At 53.1% G+C, this 26,278-nt stretch overlaps 1 protein-coding gene across 1 annotated transcript in view; it reads right to left on the minus strand.

The window, feature by feature from the left end:
- The window catches only part of Niban2 (niban apoptosis regulator 2), a 48,839-nt gene that overhangs the window by 7,177 nt on the left and 15,384 nt on the right, over window positions 1-26,278 (minus strand). Inside the window, 4 exon segments of the mRNA XM_048343296.1 lie at window positions 6,255-6,422; window positions 7,621-7,726; window positions 10,035-10,163; window positions 13,627-13,757. Of these exon segments, the coding sequence (XP_048199253.1) occupies window positions 6,255-6,422; window positions 7,621-7,726; window positions 10,035-10,163; window positions 13,627-13,757 (534 nt within the window).

Consider the following 26,278-nt stretch of genomic DNA (forward strand, 5'->3'; position numbering starts at 1 on the left):
GAAGTTGTGGGGGCCTGCCTGCCCCCCATCCCGGCACTCCAGCGAGCCGGTGCCGCTCAGTGCCAGGGCTTTACTGACCAAAGCAGGCACGGGGCTGCGCTTGGCCTGTGGGCCTTGTTCTAGATGGCTGAAGCCAGAAGGGACTCAGCTTCCTGTTCTGCACATGGGAGCAATGGTCCCGGCCTGTCCTCCCTGGACAGCAACGCGGGACAAGCTGCGAGCTGCCGGGAGGTCTGAAGGGTAGCGTCGGGGACTCTGAACCACACTTTCAGGCCCCAGGTCGGTCTGGTCTGTGGTTCACATCAGCACCAGGTTCAGAGGCCACCAGGAGCTGAACCAGCGAGCGGGAGCGGGTGGTCTCGCTCAGTGATCCATGCTGTCTAATAGACACGAAGCCCCAGGTTCTAGCCCAAGCCACAGGAAGAAGGGGAAAAAAAGGAGGTCTCTTATTATTGATAATTATAAAATATGCTATTGAGGCAGCATAGATGGATGAAGGGACAGAAATTTTATATTATTTTTTAACAGATAGCAAAAGGGCTACACTCAAAAATGAAACCCGAGTAAACCAAGCCAGGTCCTGGTGGCTCACACATGTAGTCTTAGCCAGGGCAAAAATAATAATAATAATAATAACAATGAGGCTGGGAATGTGGCTTAGCCATAGAGTGCCTGCCTAGCATGCTTGAAGCCCTGGGTTCAATTCCTCAGTACCACATACACAGAAAAGGCCAGCAGTGGGCACTGTGGCTTAAGAGGTAGAGCACTAGCCTCGAGCAAAAAAGAAGCCAGGAACAGCGCCCAGGCCCTGAGTCCCAAGCCCCAGGACTGGCAAAAAAAGAAAAAAGGAAAAGTTCACGAGTGTTTTAGCTCCATTTATAACCTGCAAAAAGCCAGATGTGGAGGTGTGGCTCAAGAGGTAGTAGCTGGGGATATAGCCTAGTGGCAAGAGTGCCTGCCTCATATACATGAGGCCCTGGGTTCGATTCCCCAGCACCACATATACAGAAAATGGCCAGAAGTGGCGCTGTGGCTCAAGTGGCAGAGTGCTAGCCTTGAGCAAAAAGAAGCCAGGGACAGTGCTCAGGCCCTGAGTCCAAGCCCCAGGACTGGCCAAAAAAAAAAGAGGTAGAGCACCAGTCTTGAGTGGAAAAAGCCAATAGAGAGGCTAAGACTCCGAGTTCAAGAGAAGGAAAAGGAGGGGGAGGGGGAGGGGGAGGGGGAGGAAGGAGAAGAGAAGGGAGGGGAAGGGAAGGAGAGGGAAAAGGAGAAGAGGGGAAGGGAAGGGAAGGGAAGGGAAGGGAAGGGAAGGGAAGGGAAGGGAAGGGAAGGGAAAAGGCAGATCAGCAACCTTCCACTCCATGCCTCCTTTTTAACATTAAGTTCCAGGCTCAGGAGATTGAGGAGGAGCTAGCTCAATCTCTTCACAGACAGGTAGAGACAAAGCACGAAAGGCCTGTGAGGCTTCCGCACGGCTTGAAGTCGTCCGGGGTCTTGGCAGCTAAGGATGAAGAGGCTCAAGGCTGAGCAGACCAGGCCGCTCTCCCAGCTCCAAGTATAACGTGACCGAGAGGAACCACCATTTTGAGTCTTTCACTGCCATTTCCCACATGGAGAACAGGAAATACTTCTCTCTGGTTTCTGTTTCTTGCTACTAAAATAAGTCTTTGCTGAAAGTGTCACCTGTGAGACAGGTGCGGCAGCCTGAACTGCTTTCCATGACCTGAGACTTGGTGTGGAAAACGGTAAAGTGGAGGGGAAAGCCCCCAGCCACCCCCTCCGGTGACACTGTTTTTGAAGTGTGGCTCAGGCTCAAGTGGCACAGCCCCTGGCTGGCAAGCTCAGGTTTCAGAGTTCAAATCTCAGTACTGCTCTTGGTGGTGCTGTGGCCTATGCTGGGGGGGTGACGAGGCCTGGACCCCAGGAGCAGGAAGTTGCAGCCTCTGACTGGGTGTGGGGTGTGGGAAGAACCACCCAGCCTGGCCACGTGCCTCTAACCACGGCGCCCCGCGAGCCCAGGAAGAGGAAAACACCAGCCTCATCATCAGAAACCCCAGCGCCCACTGTAGTGACTGCAGGCTGAGTCACCCCAGCAAGAAAAAGCCCCTTTCTAGCTTGGGGGTGTGGGGGGGGGGGGGTCCATGCCCCTCCCACAGCCAGCCAGCCCTGATTCACTGCGGGTGAGGATCGGACGGCCGCTGGGCGCCCCTCACCCTCCATGAAAGGAGCACTGGGCTGACGGGGCTGGTCTGCCCCAGCTGCCCGGGAGAACTCCAGCCTGGCCCTCGGGAGGGCAGCCCCAGCAGTGCCCACATGGGGCCTCTCCCAGATCCAAGAATCCATGATCTAACACACCCGGCTAGTCAGGCACGCGTGCCTGTGCCCAGGAAGGCGAGGAGGATTGGGGGGGGGGGAGGGGGAGGGGGAGCGGCATTAGGAGGAGGGCTCCTGCAGGAACAGAGCCCCAGACCCCCGGGGTGGGGGGGGGAAGAGCACCTCAGTCCTGTACATTAAGCTCCAGAATTTGACAAGTGAGGTCAGTACCCCCAGAATGGTTAACACCCCAGTGCCAATCTGCAAGGAGGCTGCTTTAGAGATACATTCAATTGAGGAGATTAGGTTGAGCCCAAGTTCCACCCCCCCCCCCACACACACACCAGGGGATGTCCTTATAAGAGGAAAAAAGTAATGGGTGGCCAATGGGGTGCCCCCAGCCCACAGGGCCTCAGGGGGCTGCAGCCCAGAAGTTTAAGGCTAGCCAGGGCAAAATAATAATAAGATGCCATTTCAAAACCAAAAAGTAAATAAACGAGGATGGACAGATTGTTTGCAGGTATGAGAATAGAACAAGGAAGCCTGTTGAAAGTGATGGCGGGTGAGACTGATTGGAACATATTATAAGCGGCTAGAAATGCAACAATGAACACTCTCTCTATAACTGTAGTAAGCTAAAGATAAATGCTAAAGAGCTGGGTGTCTGCGGCTCACACCTATAATTCTTAGCCGCTCGGGAAGCTGAGATCTGAGGACAACAGTTCAAAGCCAGCCCAGGGAGAAAAGTTCCTGTGACTCATCTCCAATTAACCAGCAAAAAGCTGGAAGTGGAGCTATGGTTCAAATGGTAGAGCATCATCAGCTTTGAATGAAAGTGAGTGAAAGCCTTAGCCTCAGTTCTGCGGCCAACACACACACAGACACACAGACACACAGACACACACAGACACACACACACACACACGCATGCGCTTAAGAAAAACAAAACAAAAACAAGGGCTGGGGTGTGGCTCAAGTGGTAGAGCACCAGCCTAGTGCAAGGCCTTAAGTTCAAACCTCAGTACTGCCAAAAAAACAAGCGGAGAGGGGTGCTCTCGATGACCAGGGCTCCCAGTCTCTAAAACTGGGAGAAAGTTCAATTTCTGTCACGTAGGCTGCACAGTCTGTGCTATTTCCTCATGGCAGACCTCGAAGGGGAAAACAGCCCAGGTTGGGACTTCACACATATCAGCTCACTTAATCCTCAAAACTCGGGGCAGCAAGGTGACACCCAGAGAGGCCAGGGTCCCGGCTCAAGGGATCACGGGTGAGGAATGGCAGAATCAGGGCCTGAACCGAGGATGCACTGACCAGTGCCACCGAGAGGCATCCTGGGACCGGAACCGCATCTCAGTCTGCAAGAGCAGGCAGAGGGACTCCAGCAAGGGCGGAGGCCTCAGTACGGAGGCCGAGGCCGCACAGAGGGCTCAGCTCTGCCAGTGCCCCGGCGGCCTCCTGCCACCCCCCACTGCTCCAGGAATGCAGGATGTGAAGGGGGCCCTGAGATGAGCTGGCGGCCACCCAGCTTGGCCTCCTTCCCCACCCACCCACCCCCCCCACTTCCTGGCAGCCCCAGGAATGAGCAATTGCAGGCTCCACAAATTCCAGGCCCAGCCTTGGAGAGGAGGAGGAGCAGAGCACTTTCTCACAGTCCTGGGGCGCAAGAAGGCCCACATCTGAAACCAGCCTTGTCAGCTCTGGGCTGGGCCTGCCCTTCCTTTCCTGACACAACAGCTCTCCCTGGGCTCCCCTCTTGCCCGGGGCTGCCCTCCTGCCCCTGGCACCCCAACTCTGCCAGGGCCTCCCGACTAAGCCCTGCCTGTGTCTCACCAGCGGTAGGGCTTGCGTGTACTGACATCCCTAGTATGGACCCGGGGACCTGCACAGTGACTCTCCCCACAGCGGCCTGTACTCTCCTCTTCCCTCACCTGGCCTAGGGTCACCCACCATGCCAGGCCAGGTCGGCCAGCAGCCCTGGAAACCTGGAGAAGGTGTGAGAGCCAGAGATGGGGGAGGGAGGAGGCTGCCCCAGGCCAGGAGGCGAGAGCCCGTGCCAGCAGCACAGCCCCAGGGACCTGGGAACAGGAGGCCCTTTGTGGGCAGCAGGGCAGGGCCCAGCCCAGGTGGCAGGGATTGGCCTGGCTGAAGACCTGGCTCCTCCCACTGGGGCAGAGGTAGTTCTGAGGAGGTGGGGTGCCCGCCTGCCCTTCCCTCGTGGGGTAGAGCTGTGTGCGTTGAGGAGGAGAGGGAAGTCCCAAGGCTCCCCTTTCCCATCAAAACAGAGATGGTCCTTCCCCAAGGCCAGAAGACCATCACTGTGGCATCCCACCTTGGGACAATCTCAACCTTTGATCCATAGAACCCTTGAGGTACGTCCAGACTTGAATCCACGCCACCTTCTTCCCCTACCCTCTTGTAGTCCATCTCGCAGGGCTCGCCTGAACCTCCACCATGAAGTCCCTAAGAACCCTCCCGAGTCAGGTCTCCCGAACAAAGTCCCAGCCAGCACCAGCACAAGCCTGACATGGCCCTGGATGGAGGCACACGTGTTCAACATCTGTACAGCATCTGTCTCCCCTCTAGCCAGCTGGCCGCACAAGGCAGTGGTTTGGCCTTTTCCCTTATTGCATCTTCAGAGTAGACACTAAAAATGTTTGCTGAATGAGTGACTGAGCTAGAAGAGCCACAGCATGAGTTGACAGAAGAGGGAGGAAGTGATGTTCCCAGATGACTTTGGATGTTGGTTGTAAAGAAGGAAGTGATATAATAATATTGTGTGTTTGTGTGTCAGTACTGGGATTTGAACTCAAGGCCTCATGCTCTCACTTTTTTCTTTTTCTTTTTTTTTTTGCTTAAGGCTAGTGGTCTTCCACTTGAGACCCAGCTCCATTTCTGGCTTTTGGCTGATTAGAGATAAAAGTTTCACATACTTTTCTGTTCAGGCTGGCTTTCAACTGTGATCCTTAGAACTCTGCCTCCTGAATAGCTAGAATTACAAGCCCAAACCACCGGTGCCTACCACACTTGCCTTAATAGGAAAATGTCTTTGCCAAGCATGGACTAGATCTCACTCCCGGGTAAATTGGATATAGAAGTTAGGTAGGGAGTTAGCAAACCTAGGGGCTAAGAGCCAGGGCTTGGATGTTGATAAGGAATTGCATTCTGGCCTTCTTTCAGTAACAGAGTAACTTGTAACAGGGTCTTGCTGACAGGAAATGCCCAAAGCCCATGGAAAATGACAGTCTTGGTCTCGCTATCCAAGACCAGGCGCTCCCCACCTAACAGGTGAGAGGCACTGATAACATCAGCCCAGTCTCTAGAAAATAATGACATGTTAACCCATGACTTACCACCTTCATGTCTACAGATTCCTATGAAAGCCTGAGGTCCGGGACCTCTGACACAGCTCCTTTCTGAGCCTGCCCACTCCCCCCTCTGGAGAGTGAACTTTTGTTTTGCACTAATAAGCCTGTTCTGGCTTTTATCTCCCTTGTGTCTGTCTTAAATTCTTTCCCCAGTGAGACCAAGAACTTTCTGGCTCCAAGACCCAGTGTCCTGAATCAAGCAAAATCTTCTTAAAAACCTCCTGTGACACAAAAGGGACTATTATCACTATTTCACAGATACCCCCCCCCCCAAAGGGGAGAGTCAGTCTCACAAAGGTACATTTCCAGGAAATGGTGGAATCAAGACTGTGATTTTGTTACCCAGAATCCAAGAGCTCAATAACCACAGTCCCATATAAACAATTTCCTAATGTTTCCTGAGCAACACAATGTGTTTTCACTAAGGAAGAAAATTAAGGATATCAATTAAAACAGTGTCCTTCAATCTCAGAAGGGAAATTACAACAGCTTGTAGAGCTGGGTTGTCACACCACACTCAGCCACTGAGTGTCGCTAGTCAGCACATGACCAAGTCCTGCCTTCTCCTTTACTCACCATTGTTGCAGTGCCGGACACAGTCCTGCAGAACAGCCTGCCACTTGTCCTGCTCGGCTTCTGTCATCATGCAGAAGTAGTAGTGACGTGCATAGGGATGCCAGAGGATGAGTGGGAACTGCGTGGGACACTTGAGGATGGGAGCAGAGCCTGATTTCGATGTGGTCCCTGTGGAGATACTGTGTCTGAGCATCAGCCCTCTGTGGTTTCCCTGGGTCAGAGGACACAGCCAACAGTAGACTCAGGTCTAGAAAAGGCTGGTCTGTCCTGGACTGGCAGGGCAGCTGCCTTCCTTCTGCCCTGAAGCCAAGGGAACCTCAGAATCCAGCATCTATGTGCCCCCCTTTCCCAGAGCTAGAAGTTGGCCACAACCAGTCCCTGTTGGGTAAGACTCTCAACTCTGTGTGTAAGGTTACAACTGATACAGGTCAGAGCCCTCTGGTTCAGAGGCCAAGAATCAGCTTCTCAGGTTCCCCCTTCACATTTCAGCGGTAGAGGCCAAAGTGTGGCTTAAGTGTCCAGGTGGGAAGGGAGGTATGTGGGCAAACAAAATAAACAGAAAGGGATTTTTCTCTTCTATTTGGCCCTCATGGATATTTGAGATATCCTGCCCTAGGCTGTGACCTGCCATTGCAGTCAATAATGTGGTGAGAGCGGTTCTCTGTGCCCCGGCTCTGGGAGGCCTGGGCTGGGCAGGGTGCACATAGCACTTCTCTGCGCCACTCCCTGAGAACTGTCTTCTTAGCAATCTGTGTTTTGCGTGTGCTCGGGATGCTGAGGGTTAGAGAGGTGACTGGCCCACTCAGATCCAATAAAACCAAGCAAGAGTCAGGCCTGCAATCCAAGAACGAGGACTTCCATAAGGGGCTTCAGTACCCGGGCTGGCATGCTTCCCTGCCTCTGGGTTCCCGGGGGCTGCCTGCACCGCAGGTGTTGCTTGTGTACAGCCTGTGGTAAGTTGTGGTAGGGGAGCAGGAACAAGATACGTAAAATAGCAACTTCTCAAAAATGAACCATCCAAGGGGCAAAGTTACCTCATCTCCCCAAGACTCTGCAGGACTCCAGGAAGTGAGAAGGGCCGAGGAGAGACGCCCCCCCACCCCCCACCCCGGCCACTCCATAGCATCAGATGGACCGGATGAAGGCACACAGGTCTGGGCTCCATCCCCAGTGTGGCCTTGAGCAAATGCCCACCCAGCCCCACTTGGAGGGCTCAAGTTGTGCTTGGCACCTGTGGGCAGCTGTAGACCCAGTTGGCTGTTCTGTAAACCTGGGGCCTGGAGCAATGGATTCAGGGCCACCCTTTCCCCTGGCCAATTCCTGTGGCCTGTGCAGGGCAACAGGGCTGGGGATGCTGGTCCTTTACCTGGTAAAGAGTTGCCAACGAGCTCTAGGTACCGGTCCATGGAGGTGAGGATTTTGTAGCCTGCACTGTTGATGATGGCTCGGGGTGGCACCTGCCGTTCATAGGCCTGAGAAGTGGACGAGAGAGATGGAGATGCAGAGTTAAGAGCGTGGTCAAGTGCAGACACCATCTCTAACTCTGGCTCCGGAGCACTCAACTGCCTGTCCAGATTGACTGTGGCTGGGGAAATACCTCAGTGAGAAGAGTGCTTGCCTAGGCCAGGACCTGGATTCCCCAGCATAGATCAGAAAGAGGAGGAGGAAGGGAGGAAATGGGTTATCATAATGACTACTGACTAGTATGGCTATCAAGACCCAGCTCAGGACCTCTGCCTCCCAGACTGGGGGAGAAGGGAGTAAGAGAATCCACGTGAAATGTTTAGCAGGGAGTTTGTCGACAGGAGAGCTCAGTGAGCTGTGCTGGGTGGCTATCACAATGACCAGTACGGCTGCTGTTGCGTCTGTGACCAGCAGTTGTTCTACCAATTGAGAGTTTGCTATATATCAGGCACTGAATCAGGAGCACGTCAGGTTTCATTTCATAGGCTGCTCACATCTACAAATCATTATGCTAGGAAGGAGCAGATGTAGGCTATGAACTTACACTATTTGCCTCTAGAATCTGGGATCTTTGACCTTGAACTTCCCACATCACCATCCCTGCCAACTTCCTAGGTTCTAAGTGTTTCATAGACTCTGTTGGGGGAGATGTAGGTCAGTACACAATTCCTACACCAATGCAGGGAAAGGGAGAATGATTCTGATATAAGAGCTCATACAGCAGGGGTGCCATACTGATGTCTGCCACCAGGGGTCATTATTCAACACTTCCTGAGAGCAGCCCGAAACCTTTGGGGCAGTGATTTGCAGTTCCTGACCTGAACACCATCCTAGAAATACCAGTGCATACACTTGCACTTGGACTCAGGGCCTGGGCACTGTCCTCTAGCTTTTTCACTCAATGTTATCAGTCTATAACTTGAGCCACAGTTCCACTTCCAGCTTTTTGGTAGTTAAATAGAGATAAGAGGGGCTGGGGATATAGCCTAGCGGCAAGAGTGCCTGCCTCGGATACACGAGGCCCTAGGTTCGATTCCCCAGCACCACATATACAGAAAATGGCCAGAAGCGGCGCTGTGGCTCAAGTGGCAGAGTGCTAGCCTTGAGCGGGAAGAAGCCAGGGACAGTGCTCAGGCCCTGAGTCCAAGGCCCAGGACTGGCAAAAAAAAAAAAAAAAAAAAAAAAAAAAATAGAGATAAGAAAAGTCTTAGACTTTCTTGTTCAGACACTAGCTTCAAACCCCCATCCTGAGATCTCAGCCTCCTGAGTACCTAGGATCACAGGCATGAGCCACTGGACTCAGCTGAATTTCCCTGCTACAGACCTGAATCAAAATCTGGGAGTAGGCCCAGAAACTTCTTTTATGACAAGCTGAGCCCTCAGGGTGACTGCAAAGAATGTTACCATTAGACAATCACTACCCTGAGGCACAAAGTTGCTCCTAATAATTTACATGACTCTAAAAACTGATCTAAGCCAGGTATTGGTGGTTCATGCCCATAATCCTAACTACTCAGAAAGCTGAAATCTGAGGACTGTGGTTCGAAGCCAGCCCAGGCAGAAAAATCCTGTGAGACTCTTAATTCTAATTAAAAATCCACTCAAAAATCAGAAGTGGCACTCTGGTTCAAGTGGTACAGCACTAGCCTTGAGCACAAAGAGGCACAGGGACAGTACCCAGGCACTGAGTTCAAGCCCTGCAACCAACAACAAACAAATGAAAATTTTAAAAAGATATATAGAATAAATAAGAATAGATCTACTCTGAAACAGGCCAAATAAAGCCTGTCCTTTGGCCATTTTTGGAGAAATGTTTGGTATGTGAAACTGGGTAGGTAGCGCAACCAGATGGCTCAAAGCAAAGAGAAGGTATGATAACCAGCTCCTATCTTCTCAGAAGACTGGGGAGGATAGGGGACCCAGCCCAGAGGGCAGATGCCGGACAGACACCCAGGAGGACTGGCCAGCAAGCAGCTTCCTGCAGCTATAGAAGAACAAAGATGGAAGGAGTCCATGGAGAGGCAGGAAGGCAGCAGAAACAGAGGGCAGGCCCAGGGCGCTGGTGGTGGAGAGTGGTCAGGAGGATGCCTAGGAGCTCCTGCCGGTTTACGGTCTGGGGAACTGGATGAAGAATGAGATCCATTCAGACAAGGAAGCAGGAAGAGCAAGCAGGCTGGGGAGGTGGGAGTCACCGAATGGCAGGTGTGCGTGAGACCTGGATGGAGCCTTTGGGAGTGAGGGTTCTCTGTGCAGGAGGACGGCTGGCTGGGGAAGCAGGCGGAGGAGGGGGCGTGGGGCCAGGAGCACCATACTCACCACTTTGTTCTCGTACAGCACCAGCCCGTAGTTGTGCGGCACAAGGCTGAAGCGGTTCCTCCACTTCTTGTTGTCCTCCTGGTACTGGAAGAGGTTGCCTGAGAAGATGATGCGCTCATCCAGGGGCACCTGCGTGCGACAGGGGTGGGGAGTGAGGGCCCTGCCCAGGACGATTTGGGGGTCCCCCTAGGAGGTGGTTCTCTCCTTGCAGGCACCACCACCTCCATTCCTGCATCTCACCCCTCGGCAGGTGGAGAAGCAAGGCTCGGGGCAGCAGGAACGCTCGCCTGGGTCCTAGCAGGGCTAGGCCCAAGGTCTCTCACGCTGCCGTGGCCCAAGCAGACCCGGCCACCTTGAAAGAGGTCTGGAGAGCAAGCTGTCTTCCCCGTCCGCCTCCTGTGCTGCCATCTTGGTGCAGCAGTCACGCCAGCTGGAGGGGACACACCCACAGGCTACCACTTCCCGGGCCCCAGCAGCAAGGCAAATCTCTGCGCCTCTCTGAGCCTCCATTTCCCCCTCCTAGCAATGAGAAGAACAAGTTGTTTCCAGAGAGTCTCTCAGCTTTGACAATTAACCAGACAGGCTCCCCGAACCCGGGTGAGGGCAGGAAGGACATTAGTCTGGGGGTGTTTGATGTTTGTTTTCCTGGCAGGAAGATGACCTGTGTGGGTGCAGACGTTCCTACAAAGCCCTCACTCTCTTGACTCACACAATAGTTCCTTGAGCCTCAGTTTTCTCATCTGTCCAATGGAGACTGGCAGTTGGCAACCCAGCAGGCAGGCTATGCACAGGAGAGCTTGAATCTCAGAGACAAGGACTGCTTTCAATGGGGGACTTCAGAGAGGGGGAGTCTTTACATCAGGGTGGGAGCTCAAGCTAGAGCTACGCTTCATGAGCAGACAAGCACCCAGAAGCTTCTGGAAGGAAGGTACGGAAGCCAGGATGGAACCCGGGGAAAGCAGGGGAGTCTGGTGATTTCTGTTTCTCGGCAGGATCTGTTTGTTCCACAATAATATGGCATTGTTTGTAGAAATGCCTGCCAGTATGATAACAAGAGAACTTATTATTTGGATTGGGTCCACACCTCTCTGGCTTCCTGGCTCACTCCGTGTCTGCTGCCCTTCTCTGAGTCCCCGGCCTGAGGCTCTCCTGCTCCTCAGGGTCCCACACTGGCTCCTCTGGGGAAAGTACCACTCTTGCGAAGGAGAGCCCATTGTGCTCAAACAATAGCCCAAGACCACAGCTTCCTACTGAGATGAAAACATTTACAGGAAAAAAATGGCTTCCCCCTCCCCCTCAAACACAGTGGGCTTTGCCCAAGGCCCAGCTGCATCTCACTGGTCTATATTTAGACTGTCAAACCTCAGCCTTCCAACCTATCTTTTCTAGAAAGAAGGGGGGGGGGGGAAGGACCCATCCCCCCACTCTGCTAAAGAGCTGGTTCAAGAGTCCCAGGCCTAGGGACAAGGGAAGGCTGTGCTGAAGCAGCCCAGGACACCCCCCCCCACACACACACACACTAATTCACCCCCAGATCCACGGGCAGCTCACATTGGCTGCTGACTACAGACTGGAGTTTTATTTTTAAGATTTCCAGGTGGCAGAATCGTGTTTCAAGTAGAAGGACTGTAGGAAGTGAGATGGAACTGACATCCCAGACAAAATATTTTAAATTCTGCAAAGCTTCAGACAATTAAGGGCTCCCCACTGGGCCCTGGCACTCTGAGCCACACCTCCAACCCAGCTTTCTGCTGGTTATTATTCTGCCAGGGTTAGCTTTGAACTATGATACTCAGATCACGGCCTCCTGAGTAACTAGGATTATAGGTGTGAGTCACCAGCAGCTGGCTTCAGATTGTTTTTTAGTGAAAGCAATCACTTATCATTCTGATGATTAATATTATTATTAGTCTCATTATATATTATCATGACTTCACATGGTGATGGTCAGTAATTGTGATTTCAGTCTCCTCCTCCAGCTCTGCAGGGAATGTGAATATGAATGTGCAGGGGAAATGCTTAGTAAAGTGGGGGGCCCCCACTTGACCCGGGGCTGCCCAGGACAGCTTCTAAATGCAGTAGCAGATCTGGCTCCATTCATCTGGAATGAGTTCAATGCCTCTTTTCCTACCATACAGGCGCACACCTGCCAGACATTCAGGCTGGACCACATCTGAGCACCGTAGCTAGATGCTATCACTGTGTGTATAAGCGGTGGGGGGGGAGGGGTGTCAGTAGGTTGCCATGACAACAAGGGAAGAGGCAGGTTTTTGTAGGGTCCAAAAGCAAGGGATTGTGTGCACCTCTGAGAGGCTTAGATGCACAGTCCTGCCTTCCCTTCACCCTGGGTGGGCTGGGGATCACAGAAGGGGGGCCCTGGGCTGGGGCTCTGAGCTAGTTCTAGTCCTGTTCCATCCTAGACAGGCCATCCTGGGCTTGGCTCCAGGCCTTTACATCCCTTTCCCTCCCTTTGGAACAACTCCTCCTCCACATCAGTCAGGTAGATCCTCAGCTGGGACAGCCCCTCTCTAGGAAGCCCTATGGCCACCGGACGCGGGCAGGCCCCCACTGTCTGTGTTTGTCCTGTCATCTCCATAGTTCCACTGGATTGTGTAAACTGTCACCCCAGACATCAGCTCAAGGGCCACGTGGCCCCAGCACCTGACCCTGAACAGTCAACAAAGAGTCATCAGCAAAAACTGCCCCCAGAGGGGCTGGGGATATAGCCTAGTGGCAAGAGTGCCTGCCTCGGATACACGAGGCCCTAGGTTCGATTCCCCAGCACCACATATACAGAAAACGGCCAGAAGCGGCGCTGTGGCTCAAGTGGCAGAGTGCTAGCCTTGAGCGGGAAGAAGCCAGGGACAGTGCTCAGGCCCTGAGTCCAAGGCCCAGGACTGGCCAAAAAAAAAAAAAACTGCCCCCAGAAAGACTTCAGGGTGTCATTCCAGCTGTGAGAGGCCTGAACTACAGCCTCCAGCACCCTTCTATCTTGGGGTAAACAGGCCCCTCTGCAGTCATTTGTTTGTATGTGCATTCAAGCTCTTCTTTCCACTCTGTTGCCTTGGAATGCCCCCTTGCGCAGTATGCCAGGACAACTCTGCAGCCCATCAGCTACAGAAATCCAGCTGCTAGTGACCTAAGTGCTGTCAGCACAACTGGCTGACACCACTTCTGAGAGACTCCCCAGAGGGAAGCCATCAGAGAGCCACAGCAGGGCCAGGATATCCAGGAGACAGAGGGTGGAAGTGACCGACCCCAGCACTGGAACATACATGTGGGGACCTCCGACAGGACTTCCCTCTGTATCATCCCTATGGGAGCAAGGGCTGGCCCATCCCCTGAATGCTTGGACTCCAAACCAGAAGCTTCTAGATGGATCTGGGTCTGCTGTGATTGTGACATCTCTCGGACCCCTGCAATATTCCTGCCCAGCCCTACCACAGGTTCCCCCTTCAAGGAGGCTTTGCTCATCTCCTCTAGCTTTTAGACCAGCACCACAACAGTGCGAAAGAGGCTCAGGGAAGTCAAGTGCAAGGCTAAGTGGGAACAGGTGGTAGAATACAACACGAACCCTCTCGGGGCCACTCACCTTGCGCCAGAGCAGCTGCGGCTGGGGCAGCCCGGTGCCCTCAATCTCGTGGCGCATGCTGTTGAAGAGTGCCACGCCATACTGGTCCTCATAGAAACGGAGGAACTCCTTCAGAACCTTCTCGGTTTTCTCTGGAAGGGACAACAAAAGGGAGCATGACATCTCACAGATACATCTCGCAGATACAGGGCCCCATGCTCTCACTTGGCCCTTTTGCTCAAGGCTGGTGCTCTACCACTTCAGCCTCAGCTCCACATCCAGACCTAAATTGGGGGGGGGGGGCAGAAGGGGGGGAGTCCTGGGGCTTGAACTCAGGGTCTGAACACTGTACCCAAGCTTTTTTTGTTGTTGTTCTTGCTCAAGACTAGTGCTCTACCAACTTGATCCACACTGCCACTTTCAGTTTTTTGTTGGTTAGAGATAAGAGTTTTATGGACTTTTCTGCCCAGGTTGACTTGGAATCGTGATCTTCATATATCTTGAGTTGCTAGGATTACAGGTCTAAGCCATTAGCATCCGCTCATTTTCTGCTTTTTTCACCTACATAGAATCTGAGGTATTTTACAATCATGATATACATTGTAAAGCTAATTCACCTAAGAATTTAAAAATCCTTTGTGCTTCTCCCCTGCCTATTTGCCTCTCTTTTTGCTGGTTTCAGAGCAGGGGTGAATCCTGTAGCCCCCAAAATAGACCCAGTATTCAAAAGGCTCCATGTTAGGTCGCCCAGATGACCCCATTTGCAAATGAGGCAAATGAGACCTAAAGAGAGGTGTGGGGAGAGGGGCTTTCCTGGCTCCAAGATGCTGCAGTCTCATCCTAGGGCTGGTCCAGCTCCCCTCCTTGGGCCAGTTTCCCCTGAACACAGAGATGGGTGAATTCAGGGATGGACAGGCCCTGTCAGCTGTTGGTTTCCAAGTTCTGAAAACCTGGCACTCTCTGTCAAAGTGGCCAGTCTCTGGATGCCAAGGATACCTGCTAGGCCAGCATCTCATTTAATCCTTCAAGTAGTTCTGAGACAGGTCCTCAGAGGAGGAAACTGAGGTCCAGAGAGATTAAGTGACTGGCACACACAGTCACACTGCACTGGGTGGCTGAGCTGGGACGCAGACCCAGGGCTCAGCCAGGAGCTGATGACAAGGGCGGAGCACAGAGGGCTCATGTGACATGGCCACACGCGGCATACATGATCTCAGACCTTCTGACGGATGCCTGAGGCAGGACATGCCTCTGGAGGCAGCTCTACCGAGCCTTGTTCCACAGACGCATCCCTGGAATGTCTGTCCAGACTCCAATTTGAGGGGAGAAAGGGAGAACAAATGAGGGATATGCTTTCAATGCCTATTTCGTGTGTGTGTGTGTGTGTGTGTGTGTGTGTGCGTGCGTGCGTGCTGGTACTGGGGCTTAAACTTGGGATCTTACATATATTTCTTTGCTTCTTCTGCTTGAGGCCAGCCTAGGCAAAAAAATCCTAGAGAGTTCATCTCCATAATAATCAACAAAAAACCAGGTTGGTGGTACGACTCAAGTAGTAGAGTGCCAGCTGTCCAGGGTGACAGGGAGGGAGCCCTGTCACTGGCCCTAGCATTCCCAGAGCTCACCGGAACATTGTTCACCCTCTGAGAACTTCAAGTGTGCTCCTCCCTGAAAAGTGTTATTACCCCACCCCACAAAAGGAAGCTGAGGGGTTGGGAATATGGCCTAGTGGCATATTACCTCATGTACATGAAGCCCTGGGTTCGACTGCTCAGCACCACATATATAGAAAATGGCCAGAAGTGGCGCTATGTCTCAAGTGGCAGAGTGTTAGCCTTGAGCAAAAAGAAGCCAGGGACAGTGCTCAGGCCCTGAGTCCAAGGCCCAGGACTGGCAAAAAAAAAGGAAGCTGAGGCTTGGGGAGACTCGGCGACTTACTCAAAGGTGTGCTGTATGCCTGGAAGGGGACAGAAGTGGGGGTCTTGTTGCTTTTGCTTATTTGGTTTGCAGTGTTGGGGGTGGAACCAAACTCACCCAGTCCTGAGCTATAGCCTCAGCCTATGGGGGGGCGGGGGTGGTTTGAACCTTATCTCCCACCAGAGCCTGCCCAGAGCCCCACCCTGTAAAGCTTCCCCACGCCAGTGCCCCCTTCACCAGGCCCTGCAGATCTCTGTCCAGTCCTGAGGGGGAAGCAAGGCAGGCTTGACTATCCCCACTTCACAGATGAGAAAGCAGGCTCAGAGAGGCAAAGTGACCTCCCAAATCCACAGTTGGGACAGGGATAGAGATCTGGGGCTCAGGCCCCATGTGGTATCATTTGGTCAGAGCAGGCAAAGCGCCTTCCCATCCACTGGATCTCTACTGGCCACAATATTCTCTGGGCCTCTAAAAATGGGTGGGTGGGTCTCTAGAAGTCCAACTAACCTAAAATATTTTGTGTGTGTGTTGGTCATGGGGCTTGAACTCAGTCAGGGTCTGGGCCCTGGCCCTGAGGTCCATTTGCTCTCTACCACTTTGAGCCACAGCTCCACTTCTGGCTTTTTGGTGGTTAACTGGAGCTAAGAGTCTCACAGACTTCTTGCCCAGTCTGGCTTCAATCACAATCCTCAGATCTCAGCCTCCTCCTGAGTAACTGAGATTACAGATGGGAGCCACCAGCCTGCCCCGACTTACCACTGACCCCAACTTAACAGTGTGACCAGGAGGCTGGCCTCAGTGCCTCCTCTGAGCTGCCGGTGAGTCAGGCTGACAGGCTAACCACAGCCACTTCCGGTGGGACAGAGGGTCTGGGGAAAGGACAGGGCACAACCTGCAACGGAGACTCTATCTCCATATGGGCATGCAGGTTCTGGGTTCAAGCCCCAACCTTTCAACCTACTAGCTGTGTGGCCTTGGGCTCTCACAGCGCATCTGTTTCCCACTGTAAAATGGCGCAGTAGTAGCTACCTGATTGGGTGAGGTGGAAATCATTGAACCAATGAGCATAAAGCACTTCGCCCTGGCAAGGAGGAGGTATGTCACTCATGGGGACTCCCATAAAATATCTTTGGTCCAGGGAGAGGCCCCCAGCCTGGCTCTGCCCATAACCAGCACCAAGAGCAGCCAGAAGTGGCCGGAAGAATGCTAATCTCTGATTTTCCAAACTGACAATGTTAAGGATCATGCTACTTCCTGTGCAGATAGCAGGAGCTAAACATGAACTGGGGGGCAGGGGCTAGAAAGGCCTAGAGTTCTCTGCAGCCTTGGGAGCACAGGAAGGGGTGCTGGCTCCATTGTTGCAGATGGGGAAACTGAGGTATGGAGAGGCGCTTCCTCAGCTGAGCACGGATGGAAGGGCAGAGTTCCTGAACAGGAAGCTTGGCCAGAGCTTCCAAAGCTTTGTGTTGTGTGTATTCACAGCTCCCCACATCCTGTGCGTGCGTGCGTGCGCGCGTGCTCCAAGCCCCAAACCCTCAGCTCAACCTCTGAGCAGATGGCACTGGTATTGAGGATATACTTCAGCCAAGGATCCTAAGCCCTAGAGAACTAAGAGCCTCTGCCCCTGAGAGCCTCAGACCTGAGCTGAGCCCTGGGTCTGGGACCAGGAGCCTGAGCCTGGATCCCTGCTCCACACTAATGGTGGGCATCAGGACAAAGAAACCAGCCTCCAGCCATAACTGCACCCAGGTTCCTGTGCACTGGAGGAGCTTCATGCCAGCCCCAGCCTTGGTTTGGCACAAGCTATGGGGCAGCAAGCCAGAGCAGTCCCTGGCTCATCCGGTCCCTCTGGGGCCACACCTCACCCCAAGGCCTGGCCCAGTTTCAGGGTTTCAGGGCTGAGAGGTTTGCTGACTGAAACCAGGCAGGTGGCAGCACCCAGAGGCGGGGTAGCCCCAGAACCTGTCATCCCAGTTCCTGGAACACCCCCAGGTGGGGAGGTGGCCTTTGTACTGACCACCCACCCCCAGCCCAAGGAACCACAGAGGTGCTCTGGGACTCAGTGCTGCAGAGCCATCCAAACCCCTGCCATCTCCCTGCCTGGAACAGCAGGAAGAACTGAAGATTCAGAGGGATGGCGACACTTTCTTAGGGTCACACAGCATGTTCCAATGAGCTAGGTTGTTATGCCCGCCTCCAGGACCTCACTCAGAGCCTTTCTACTGGATATTCCCATTCAACAATAAGGGCAGAGCATTTTGTTCAGCATCTCTAATGCCCAGCACAGTACATAGCACTTTCCAGCAGTCTCCTTCAGAGGAAGACACTAAAGGTCCGAGAGGTTATGTAACTTCTCCAAGGACACACAGCTTCGAAAAGATACAAGCTCAAAATGATCTAACAGGGAACCGAAGTCAGGGCAAACCCATCTTGCACCCATCACCCAGATGGCTAGACTCTGGAGTTGGGGCCTCTCTGCAGCCCTGGCCCTGTGGGTGGCCCCAAAGGAAGGGCTGACATACAGCTCCTTCTTAGGACTGTAATCAGGTGGGAAGCCAGGAGGAGGGGGTAATGACAGGCTCTGTCAGCCAGCGGGAGGGGGACTGGCAGTAGGCCCATAAGAAGAATGAGAACCAGCAACCAGGGGTGGAAGAGCTGAGGGTCCTGCCAGTCCAGGCTAGTCCAGAGGATGAAGGGCTAATGCAGACCACACCACAGGCCGCCCTGGGAGAAAGGATGCGCTCAGCAAGCACCTGCTCAGCGATGCCAGGTCCCCAGGACCCTTCTTCGGGGCCTCACCAGAACCAGCCTTCCCACCCGGCCACACTGCACTCCTCAGTACAAGGCTGTCGGTGAAGCAGGGCTCCCAGGATGATTGGACCCCACCCCCACGCCTATCCAGGCCCTTCACCTCTGAGATCTGCCTCCATCCCCTCCATTCCTGGCTCTGCCTTTAGGATAAGGGCCACGCCCATGAGGATGTCCCCAAGACCCCAGATTATCTAGGGCCTGGACACCCCATCATTCTCTGCTGAGCTCTCCATCATCCCTCATCCCAGGAAATCCCCAGATCAGTAGATCTCCCCACAGCTACTTCCCACCCTCCCCGGAGATTCCTCACGCAGAAAGACATGCTTACACCCACCAGGTGCCCCGGATGGTTCTGGGGGTGGGAGAGGGACACAAAGCCTCCCTTCTATCTCTAGAAGGTAGCAGCCTCCCAGCTGGCCTCAGTGTTCTAAAGGGCCCAGTGCTGGGTCACCTCTTCCCTAAGCCACTGGTCATTAACAAGGAAAACCCTCTTCCGGTAAAGGCAGCAGCATGAGGCCTGGTAATGACAGCCACCTGCCCTCTGTGTGCCAGCTGGGTGCTGCGGACTCCATGTGACTCTCAAAGGGGGAGGAGCTGAGGCGCTGCTATCACCCCAGGGAGGACAGGGAAGGAAGAAGGCACAGCAGCTAGGCCTCAGCTAGCAAGGTGTCAGGAGGTGGCAGTGGGCGAGGGGAGGGACGGGAACCCAGGCCAGAAGGACCTAGAGTCCAAGGATTGTGGAAATGTCCACAAGATCATCAGGTGACTTGCTTTGTAAGAGGAATTTGGGCCAGGCACCGGTGGCTCACACCTGTCATCCTAGCTACTCGGGAGGCGGAGGTTTGAGGATCGCGGTTCACAGCCAGCCAGGCAGGGTCTGTGAGACTTCTATCTCCAATTAACCACCAGAAAGCCAGAAGTAGAGCTATGGCTCAAGTGGTAGAGTGCTAGCCTCAAGCAAAAGAGCTCAGGGACATCATCCAAGAACCTCAAACCTCACAACCAACAACAACAAAAAAAAAAAAAAAAAAGAGGAAAGGAAAGAAAAGAAAAGGTCTTTGGGCTCCAATGGCCACAGGAGATCATGGGCCCAGCCATCGGCACATTGCAGTGCCCACCCAGGGCCTGGTACGCTGCGGTCTGCAGCCAGGTTACATGGATGAGAACCTCAGTCCCACTTCCCTTCCCGCCCCTGCCCTGGCTCTCTCCCACCACACCTGGTGTTTCCTCACTCCTATGCCCTTTCATATGCCATGGCCTCTGTCAGATCACCCTCCCTCCGCTCCACATTCCAAACCTCAGCCACCCTTCACAACTCTCATGCCATCTCCTCATCCCAAGGCTTTCAACTTCCCTTTGCATGTAATTATAATAATCGCTGCATGAGCTAATGCATGTCACACCAGCACTGAGGCAGCTCCCACGTCTGTTTACCATTGCTTGTCAACACGGTTTCCTTTAATCCCCGTTGGGACACACTGTTAAATCCATTGTATGGAGGAGGAATCTGAGGCTCCAAGAGGTTCAGCGATGCTCCCAGCATCACACAGGAAAGAGCAAGTGGTTCTCTCCCAACTGCATCAGAAGGGATAAAGCTCAGAAGCATGAGTCGGCTGCTCTGTGCAGTAAGTCCTGGAGTCAAGTGTAAAGCAAGAAACGGAGCCTCGGTTTCTGTAAAATGAGTGTGATGTCATGGTCCCCTTCCCCCTCTGTGGCAGGGGGACCTCAGGTGAGGTTAGCTTTTGCTGTTAACAGTAGGGGCCAAGCCAGCACTGAGGCTTACACCTATAATCCTAGCTACTCAGGAGGCTAAAACTTAGAGGATCATGGTTCAAAGCTATCCCCAGCAAAGAAAAATTCTGAAAGACTTAATCTGTAATTAGACAGCAAAAAAAAAAAAAAAAAGCTGCACTGGAGGTGTGGCTCAAGTGGGAGAGCCGTGAGCAAAACAGCAAAGCCAGAACTTGAGGCCCTGAGTTCAAGCCCCAGTATAGACCAAAATCCAATAGGGCCAAGTGGGCCATAGACCAGGTCGTAATTACCTTAACCTTTGGCCCTGGTCAAAGCCTGACCTAGCAGGTTCCGTCAAAACAGGTCCCTGAATCTGTGAAGGGCCTTCTGAATGCCTGCTGTCCTGGGGACAGACAAGGAAACTGTCTGAGGTTGAAGGCTGAGGGAAAACAGCACCTAGAGTCCCATAGTCCCCATGTTTGAGGTGGGGTCCGGTACATTTGTGCCTTGAGGTCCCCCACTTAGCCTGTTACCTCAGCACCTGTGCCCTCCACCTGGCCAGCTCTCCCCTCCATAGCTGAGGCACCACCTCCTCCCCAGCCTCCGGAAGTGCAGCCTGTGGCCTTCTCCTCAGACTCTGAGCTCCCCAACACCCAGCTACTACTGCCTGGGTGGTAGGTGTGTGATCCATGAACAGGTAAGGAACCCCTGACCCCTGGTGGAAGCCCCGTTCTACATGCCAAAGTAGCCACTGGCGAGGACACTGTCAGCCTGGGAAGGGAGGGATGGGGGTCCCGGGCAAGGCAGATTTAGGGCAAGGCTGCAGGAATCAGCCCAGACACCTCTCACAAAGCTGCCTTGAAAACTCTTAGCTAGCAAATATTTAACCAGGGCTCACCAACAACAGGGCTGCTGGGGAAGGGAAGGGTGAGCGTGAGACAGGACGGCCTGAGGAGGGAGAGGGCAGCTGAGGTGGAGGCCCAGGGAAATGTCCCCAAAAAAGTGGCAGGCAAAGACCCACCCACCAAGGCTGCCCTTTCCACCTCAGGCCTCAGTAGGAGAAGTCGATTTCCATCTGGGCACAAACAGGAGAACACAAAGGCCCTCTCATTCTCTCCCAACCCTCCCAGCTGGCAGCAGCCCCGTGCCCACAGCCTCCAGCTGGCAGCTTTGTCTGGAAGCCCAGGACACAGACATCCCTGCAATTTGGGAAGGACAGAGGAGTCCCACGGTACCCAGCAATAACCCCCACCCAGGACAGGCGTAGCCACACCAACCCAGGGCCCGCCACAAGATGGGCATGGGGCCCAGGCTTCAGGGAGCATTTGGCTATGTGTCGCGGAGGTGGGCACTCCAAGGCTACTATCCCACAACCTCTGCCATGGCCAGGGCCACACCTGAGGCCAGCGCAACCATGAAGAAACACGGGACCTGCTGAGCCGCAAGATGCGGCAGGAGGCCCAACCACTGCTCATGCTGCACCCCGCCTCCTGATCAACCCTTGCCACCCCCAGCCTGGAGCCACACAGACACAAGACCCACTTGGCTCTGTGTCCAGAGGCCTCCCCTCTCTGACCCCAGCTTTCTCCTCTGCATTGGGGATAATCACACTGTTGTTACCACGATGGGCGGGGGGGGGGGGGGGCTAGTCTATAGCAAAAATTTTGCACACACTACACCTATACCCACTCCTGTGTTTCTGATGTTGTTTTTGTTTGCTTGGCTGCCTATTTTATTTTGCTCTGTGGTACCGGGATGGAACCCAGAGCCTCACAACATGCTAGGCAAGCGCTAACCACTGAGCAACATCCCACGGTTAACTTCCCCTCCCAACATTCCCCGGGCTCCATTCCTTTCTTACCATCCTCACAATGCTTATTGGAGCTCATGCCTTCCTAACCTGGGGCCACTTGCCTACCTTGCCTTGGCCACCAGGAAGGATCCAAATTCCACTCCCTCTTAGTCCAGAGCACCAAGGATGAAGTTGGGGTGCAGGGCATCCCACTATGCACAAGGCGCACACATACACTGCAAGACTAGATCCCTACTGTGCACCTGTGTGGTTGCCCATCACTTACAGGACTTTGAGATACCCAGGCAGAACTTACTGACCCCATCCCATTACCCAGGACACTGCCATGAACAGCCTTGAACACCAACATCACCACTTAGTTCCTTCCCATTAGCCAGGTAACTGCCACTGAGCGGCAGGGCAGAGGACAGAACCCAGCCCACAACCCATGTCCTTCATTGGCCAACTCAGGATGGACCAAAATGTCCGCTGGCGGTAAAGCCAAAGTCAGGTAAAAGCTCTTAGAGGCTTCACCAATCATGCTAGCCCGAAAGTATTTCCTATATTCTCATTCATTCAGTCAGGAACAATGGACATTGGGTACTAGAGAGAGAACAAGGAAACCCCAGATCCTGTCATCAAGGGGACCTTACATCTAATGAGGAGACAGATTGCCAACAAAAAAAAAACTACAATGGTCCACGCATGGTGGCTCAAGTCTGTAATCCTGGCTACTTGGGAAATGGAGATTGGAGGAGCATGGTTAGAGGCAGTGGGGGGAGGGGGAGTTTCATGAGACTCCATCTCAACCAATGGCCGGGTACGGGGGCATGCACCTGTTATTCAACAAACAAGGAAGCACAAATAGGAGGATGACAGGCCAGCCTAGGCATAAAGCAAAACCTTATCTCAAAAACAACCAGTGCAAAAAGGGACCTGCGGAGTGGCTCAAATAGTAGAGTACCTGCTTAGCAAGCACAAGACCCTGAGTTCAAATCCCAGTACTGTCCTCTCCAAAAATTACAAGAGGCAAGGAGGAGAGGTCACAGCCCAGAAGAGGGTGAACAACTCAGCCTACAGGATCCAGAAAGAAGAGCACACAGACAGTGGAGGGAATTGTGGAAAGCGAACATGTCCAGCAGAACACCCAGGAAATACAAGCAAAGAGCCACACACAAGAAAGCTAATCTAAGCATAGAAGTGGCTTTTAGCTATAATCCTAGATATTCAGGAGACTGAGATATGAGGCTCATGTCTTAAAGCTAGCCAGGGCAAGAAAGTCTTTGAAACTTTTATCTCTACTAAACTACCAAAAAAGCCAGAAGTGGAGCTGTAGCTCAAGTGTAGAGTGCTAACCTTGAGCAAAAAGAGCTCAGGGACAGCACCCAGGCCCGGAGTTTAAACCCCGGATGACTGACAGGAAAAAAAGAAAGCTAATCTATTCCATAAACGGCTATTGCACATCCTGTGACAAGAGTCCATCCCCCAACACAGAAATGTCCAAGTTCTAGACTTAGATCTCAGTTCAAATACTAACCACCCCACCCCTCTCCGGCTGTAGGACTCTGAGCACGTACTCATGACTTGACTATCTTGAATCTCAGTTCCTCTGCTGTAACATGGACAGCCAGCAGTCCCCACCTTGTCCAGCTGTCACAGAATTAGAAGAAAAAGAACCAATGTCTGGAAGAAGTTCCATCTATCTGAGCGTTGCTGGCCACAGCAGGCAGTAGGATGTCACAAGTGCTAAGGGCAGTTTTCTGTGCTGTGTCATATGCCACTAAACGGGGACCAGCAAAAGGTCACCAAATAGCAGTGAATTCGATCCATGCACAGAGCAGTCAAGGGATGGGGCGGTGGCACGTGTGGGGTCCAATCTTTGGGCCTCGTGCTTCAGAGATGGATTTAATCAGAAAGGGGAAGCGGATGAGAAACCTCAGCAGGACTTTTGAAAGCAAACACCCAGCAGCCTACAGTCAGCAGCCCTCTGGCACCGAGGGGTGGGGAGACAGCCCTGCCCTCTCTCTGGACTATAGCATCCATCACCAGAGATGCTGTTCCCTCATCCCCAGAGATGGCACTGGCTGGGAAGTCAATGGCTATGACTCCTTGTTAAGGTCTGTCACCAATTCATGCATGACCCTAGGCAATCTCCTGCTTCCCACACATGCTTTTATTTTTAGTTTTCTTGCTCAGATAGTCTTGGCCCAGACTGGCCTCAAACTGCCATCCTTCTTCTACCTCTGCCCCCTAAACATCTGGTATTACAGGCATTCACCGCCACACCCAGCCCTCTTTCTTCATGGAAATACCTCTAGTCCAGTGCAGTGGTGCACATCTATATCCCCAGCTACTCAGGAAGCTGAAGCAGGAGGACCCCTTGAGTCCAAGAGTGCAAGGCCAGCGTAGGCAACATAAGGTCATGTCTCAAAACACACACACACACAAAAAGAAAATACTTCTAAGGCTTCACCGTTAAGCTTCAGGCTTGAACAGTACGTGTCAGACCTATAAAGAGCTGATTACCAGGCTCCAAAGGCAAAAGAGGGTGCACTTGGCTCTTAACCTCAAACCACAGAATTGCCTTGGATAAATTCCCCCAGAAAACAGATAAATTCCCTGAGGAGCACAGCTGCTGCCACGTCCTGGCCAAGCTGCAGCCTGTTCTAAGGTAGCCACAGAAGACAGGCAGGATCCAGGGAGATTTAACCCTTTCCAAGGCCCAGAATGGGACTGGTGACCCCAGGAGGCAGAGCAGAGGCTCCCTGCCACTACCACTGGGCTATGCACACAGACACTGGACAGATTCTACCCCGGGAGCAAGGTTAGCCATTAAAAACACCTACTCTGGGGCTGGGAATGTGTATTAGCAGTAGAGTGCTTGCGTAGCACGCATGAAGCCCTGGGTTGAATTCCTCAGCACCACATAAACAGAAAAAAGCTGGAAGTGGCGCTGTGGCTCAAGAGGTAGAGTGCTAGCCTTGAGCCAAAAGAAGCCAGGGGACAGTGCTCAGGCCCGGAGTCCAAGCCCCAGGACTGGCAAAAAACAAACAAACAAAAAAAAACAACCCTTACTCTGAGACTGGAGATGCGGTTTAGTGGTAGAGTGTCTGCCTACCAAGTATGAGGCCCTGAGTTTAAACCTCAATACCAATACACACATGCACACGTACACAGACACAGACAGACAGACAGACAGACAGACAGACAGACACACACACACACACACACACAGAGTACCAGCCTCAAAGAGTTCTGGTGAGGACCAAATAAGATTATGTGTGAAGGAACACTTGGCACCCTGCCTGTCCAACATTAAGAGCACAATAAATGCCAGTGTTGTGCTAATAGGAACTAACCATAAGTGTTGGTTACTGCAGCCCAGCCCAGACAGGGCAGGCCTACACATTGCAGTAGCCAGTGTCCCCTAATGCCAACATCCTTTCACCAAGTTCCACTTGTGAGAAAAGGAATTATCCCTTCCTGTCAGCTGCCCCTCCTCTTCAGGCTAGTAGCCCCTATTCATCATGAGCACAACTTGATTCCCTGTTCATTTCCCCTAGGAGAACAGAGGCTCTGGTCATGTCCTACGGGTGGTATATTCCCAGACCTGTGCATGGAGCTGTTTGTCCTCTGACTATGAGATGAAAGCAAAGCTCTATAGCTGTCTCCCAGGAATCCAGGAGACCCAGGATAATGGGGTTTTCCCAAAAAGGTTAATAACTCTGGCTTAGGGATGGAGCAACATTAACCCATGGTTTCTCCAACTCCCCATGGCTGCTCAACAGGCAGGTTCTCACTGCACAGGGCAGGGTCTGAAGCTAGCCAGGCCAGTGCCAGGTCACATATCATCAGTAGAAAAGGTCACCACCCCATCGGGCCATTTAAGGCCATCACCTAGACTAAGATCCCAGCCTCCAATTCCTGCTCAGTTCCTGTCAAATGATCCAGCACCTGCAGAGAGCCTGGGAAACTGGAGAGACCAAGCAGCAACCTCCTGTGAACTTGGGGCTGAGCTGCCACATCAAGCAGCTTCTGCATCCCAGAGAAGAAAGCCCTGCCCCTCGCAGGGCCCCAGATGATGGTACCTTGGAAAACAAGCAGCAAGTGTAGTGCCTGGGGCCAGCAGGATCTGGGAAATTATCCTTCTCTCAATACCTGTGCTCTCTCTGGAGCTCTGCAGAGCTGCCTGTGACTCTCCCCTCCTCCTTCATCCTTTAGGCCCCACCTTGGCTTTCCTCAGGGCCTCCAGAGGTCTGGGTTAGTGTGGGCCCAGGGCCACTGTAGTCCATGCTAGGTCCTCAGAAAAGTAAAGAAAGACCATGGCTGCCTTCCCATCAAGCAGCCCTGGTCCCAGAACACAGCTTGGCAGTGAGAAAGTACTCAAAGGATGGTGGGATCAATGGATTCATCTCACGGAAATGA

Source organism: Perognathus longimembris, chromosome 1 (genome assembly GCF_023159225.1).
Source record: "Perognathus longimembris pacificus isolate PPM17 chromosome 1, ASM2315922v1, whole genome shotgun sequence".
Taxonomy (NCBI): domain Eukaryota; kingdom Metazoa; phylum Chordata; class Mammalia; order Rodentia; family Heteromyidae; genus Perognathus; species Perognathus longimembris.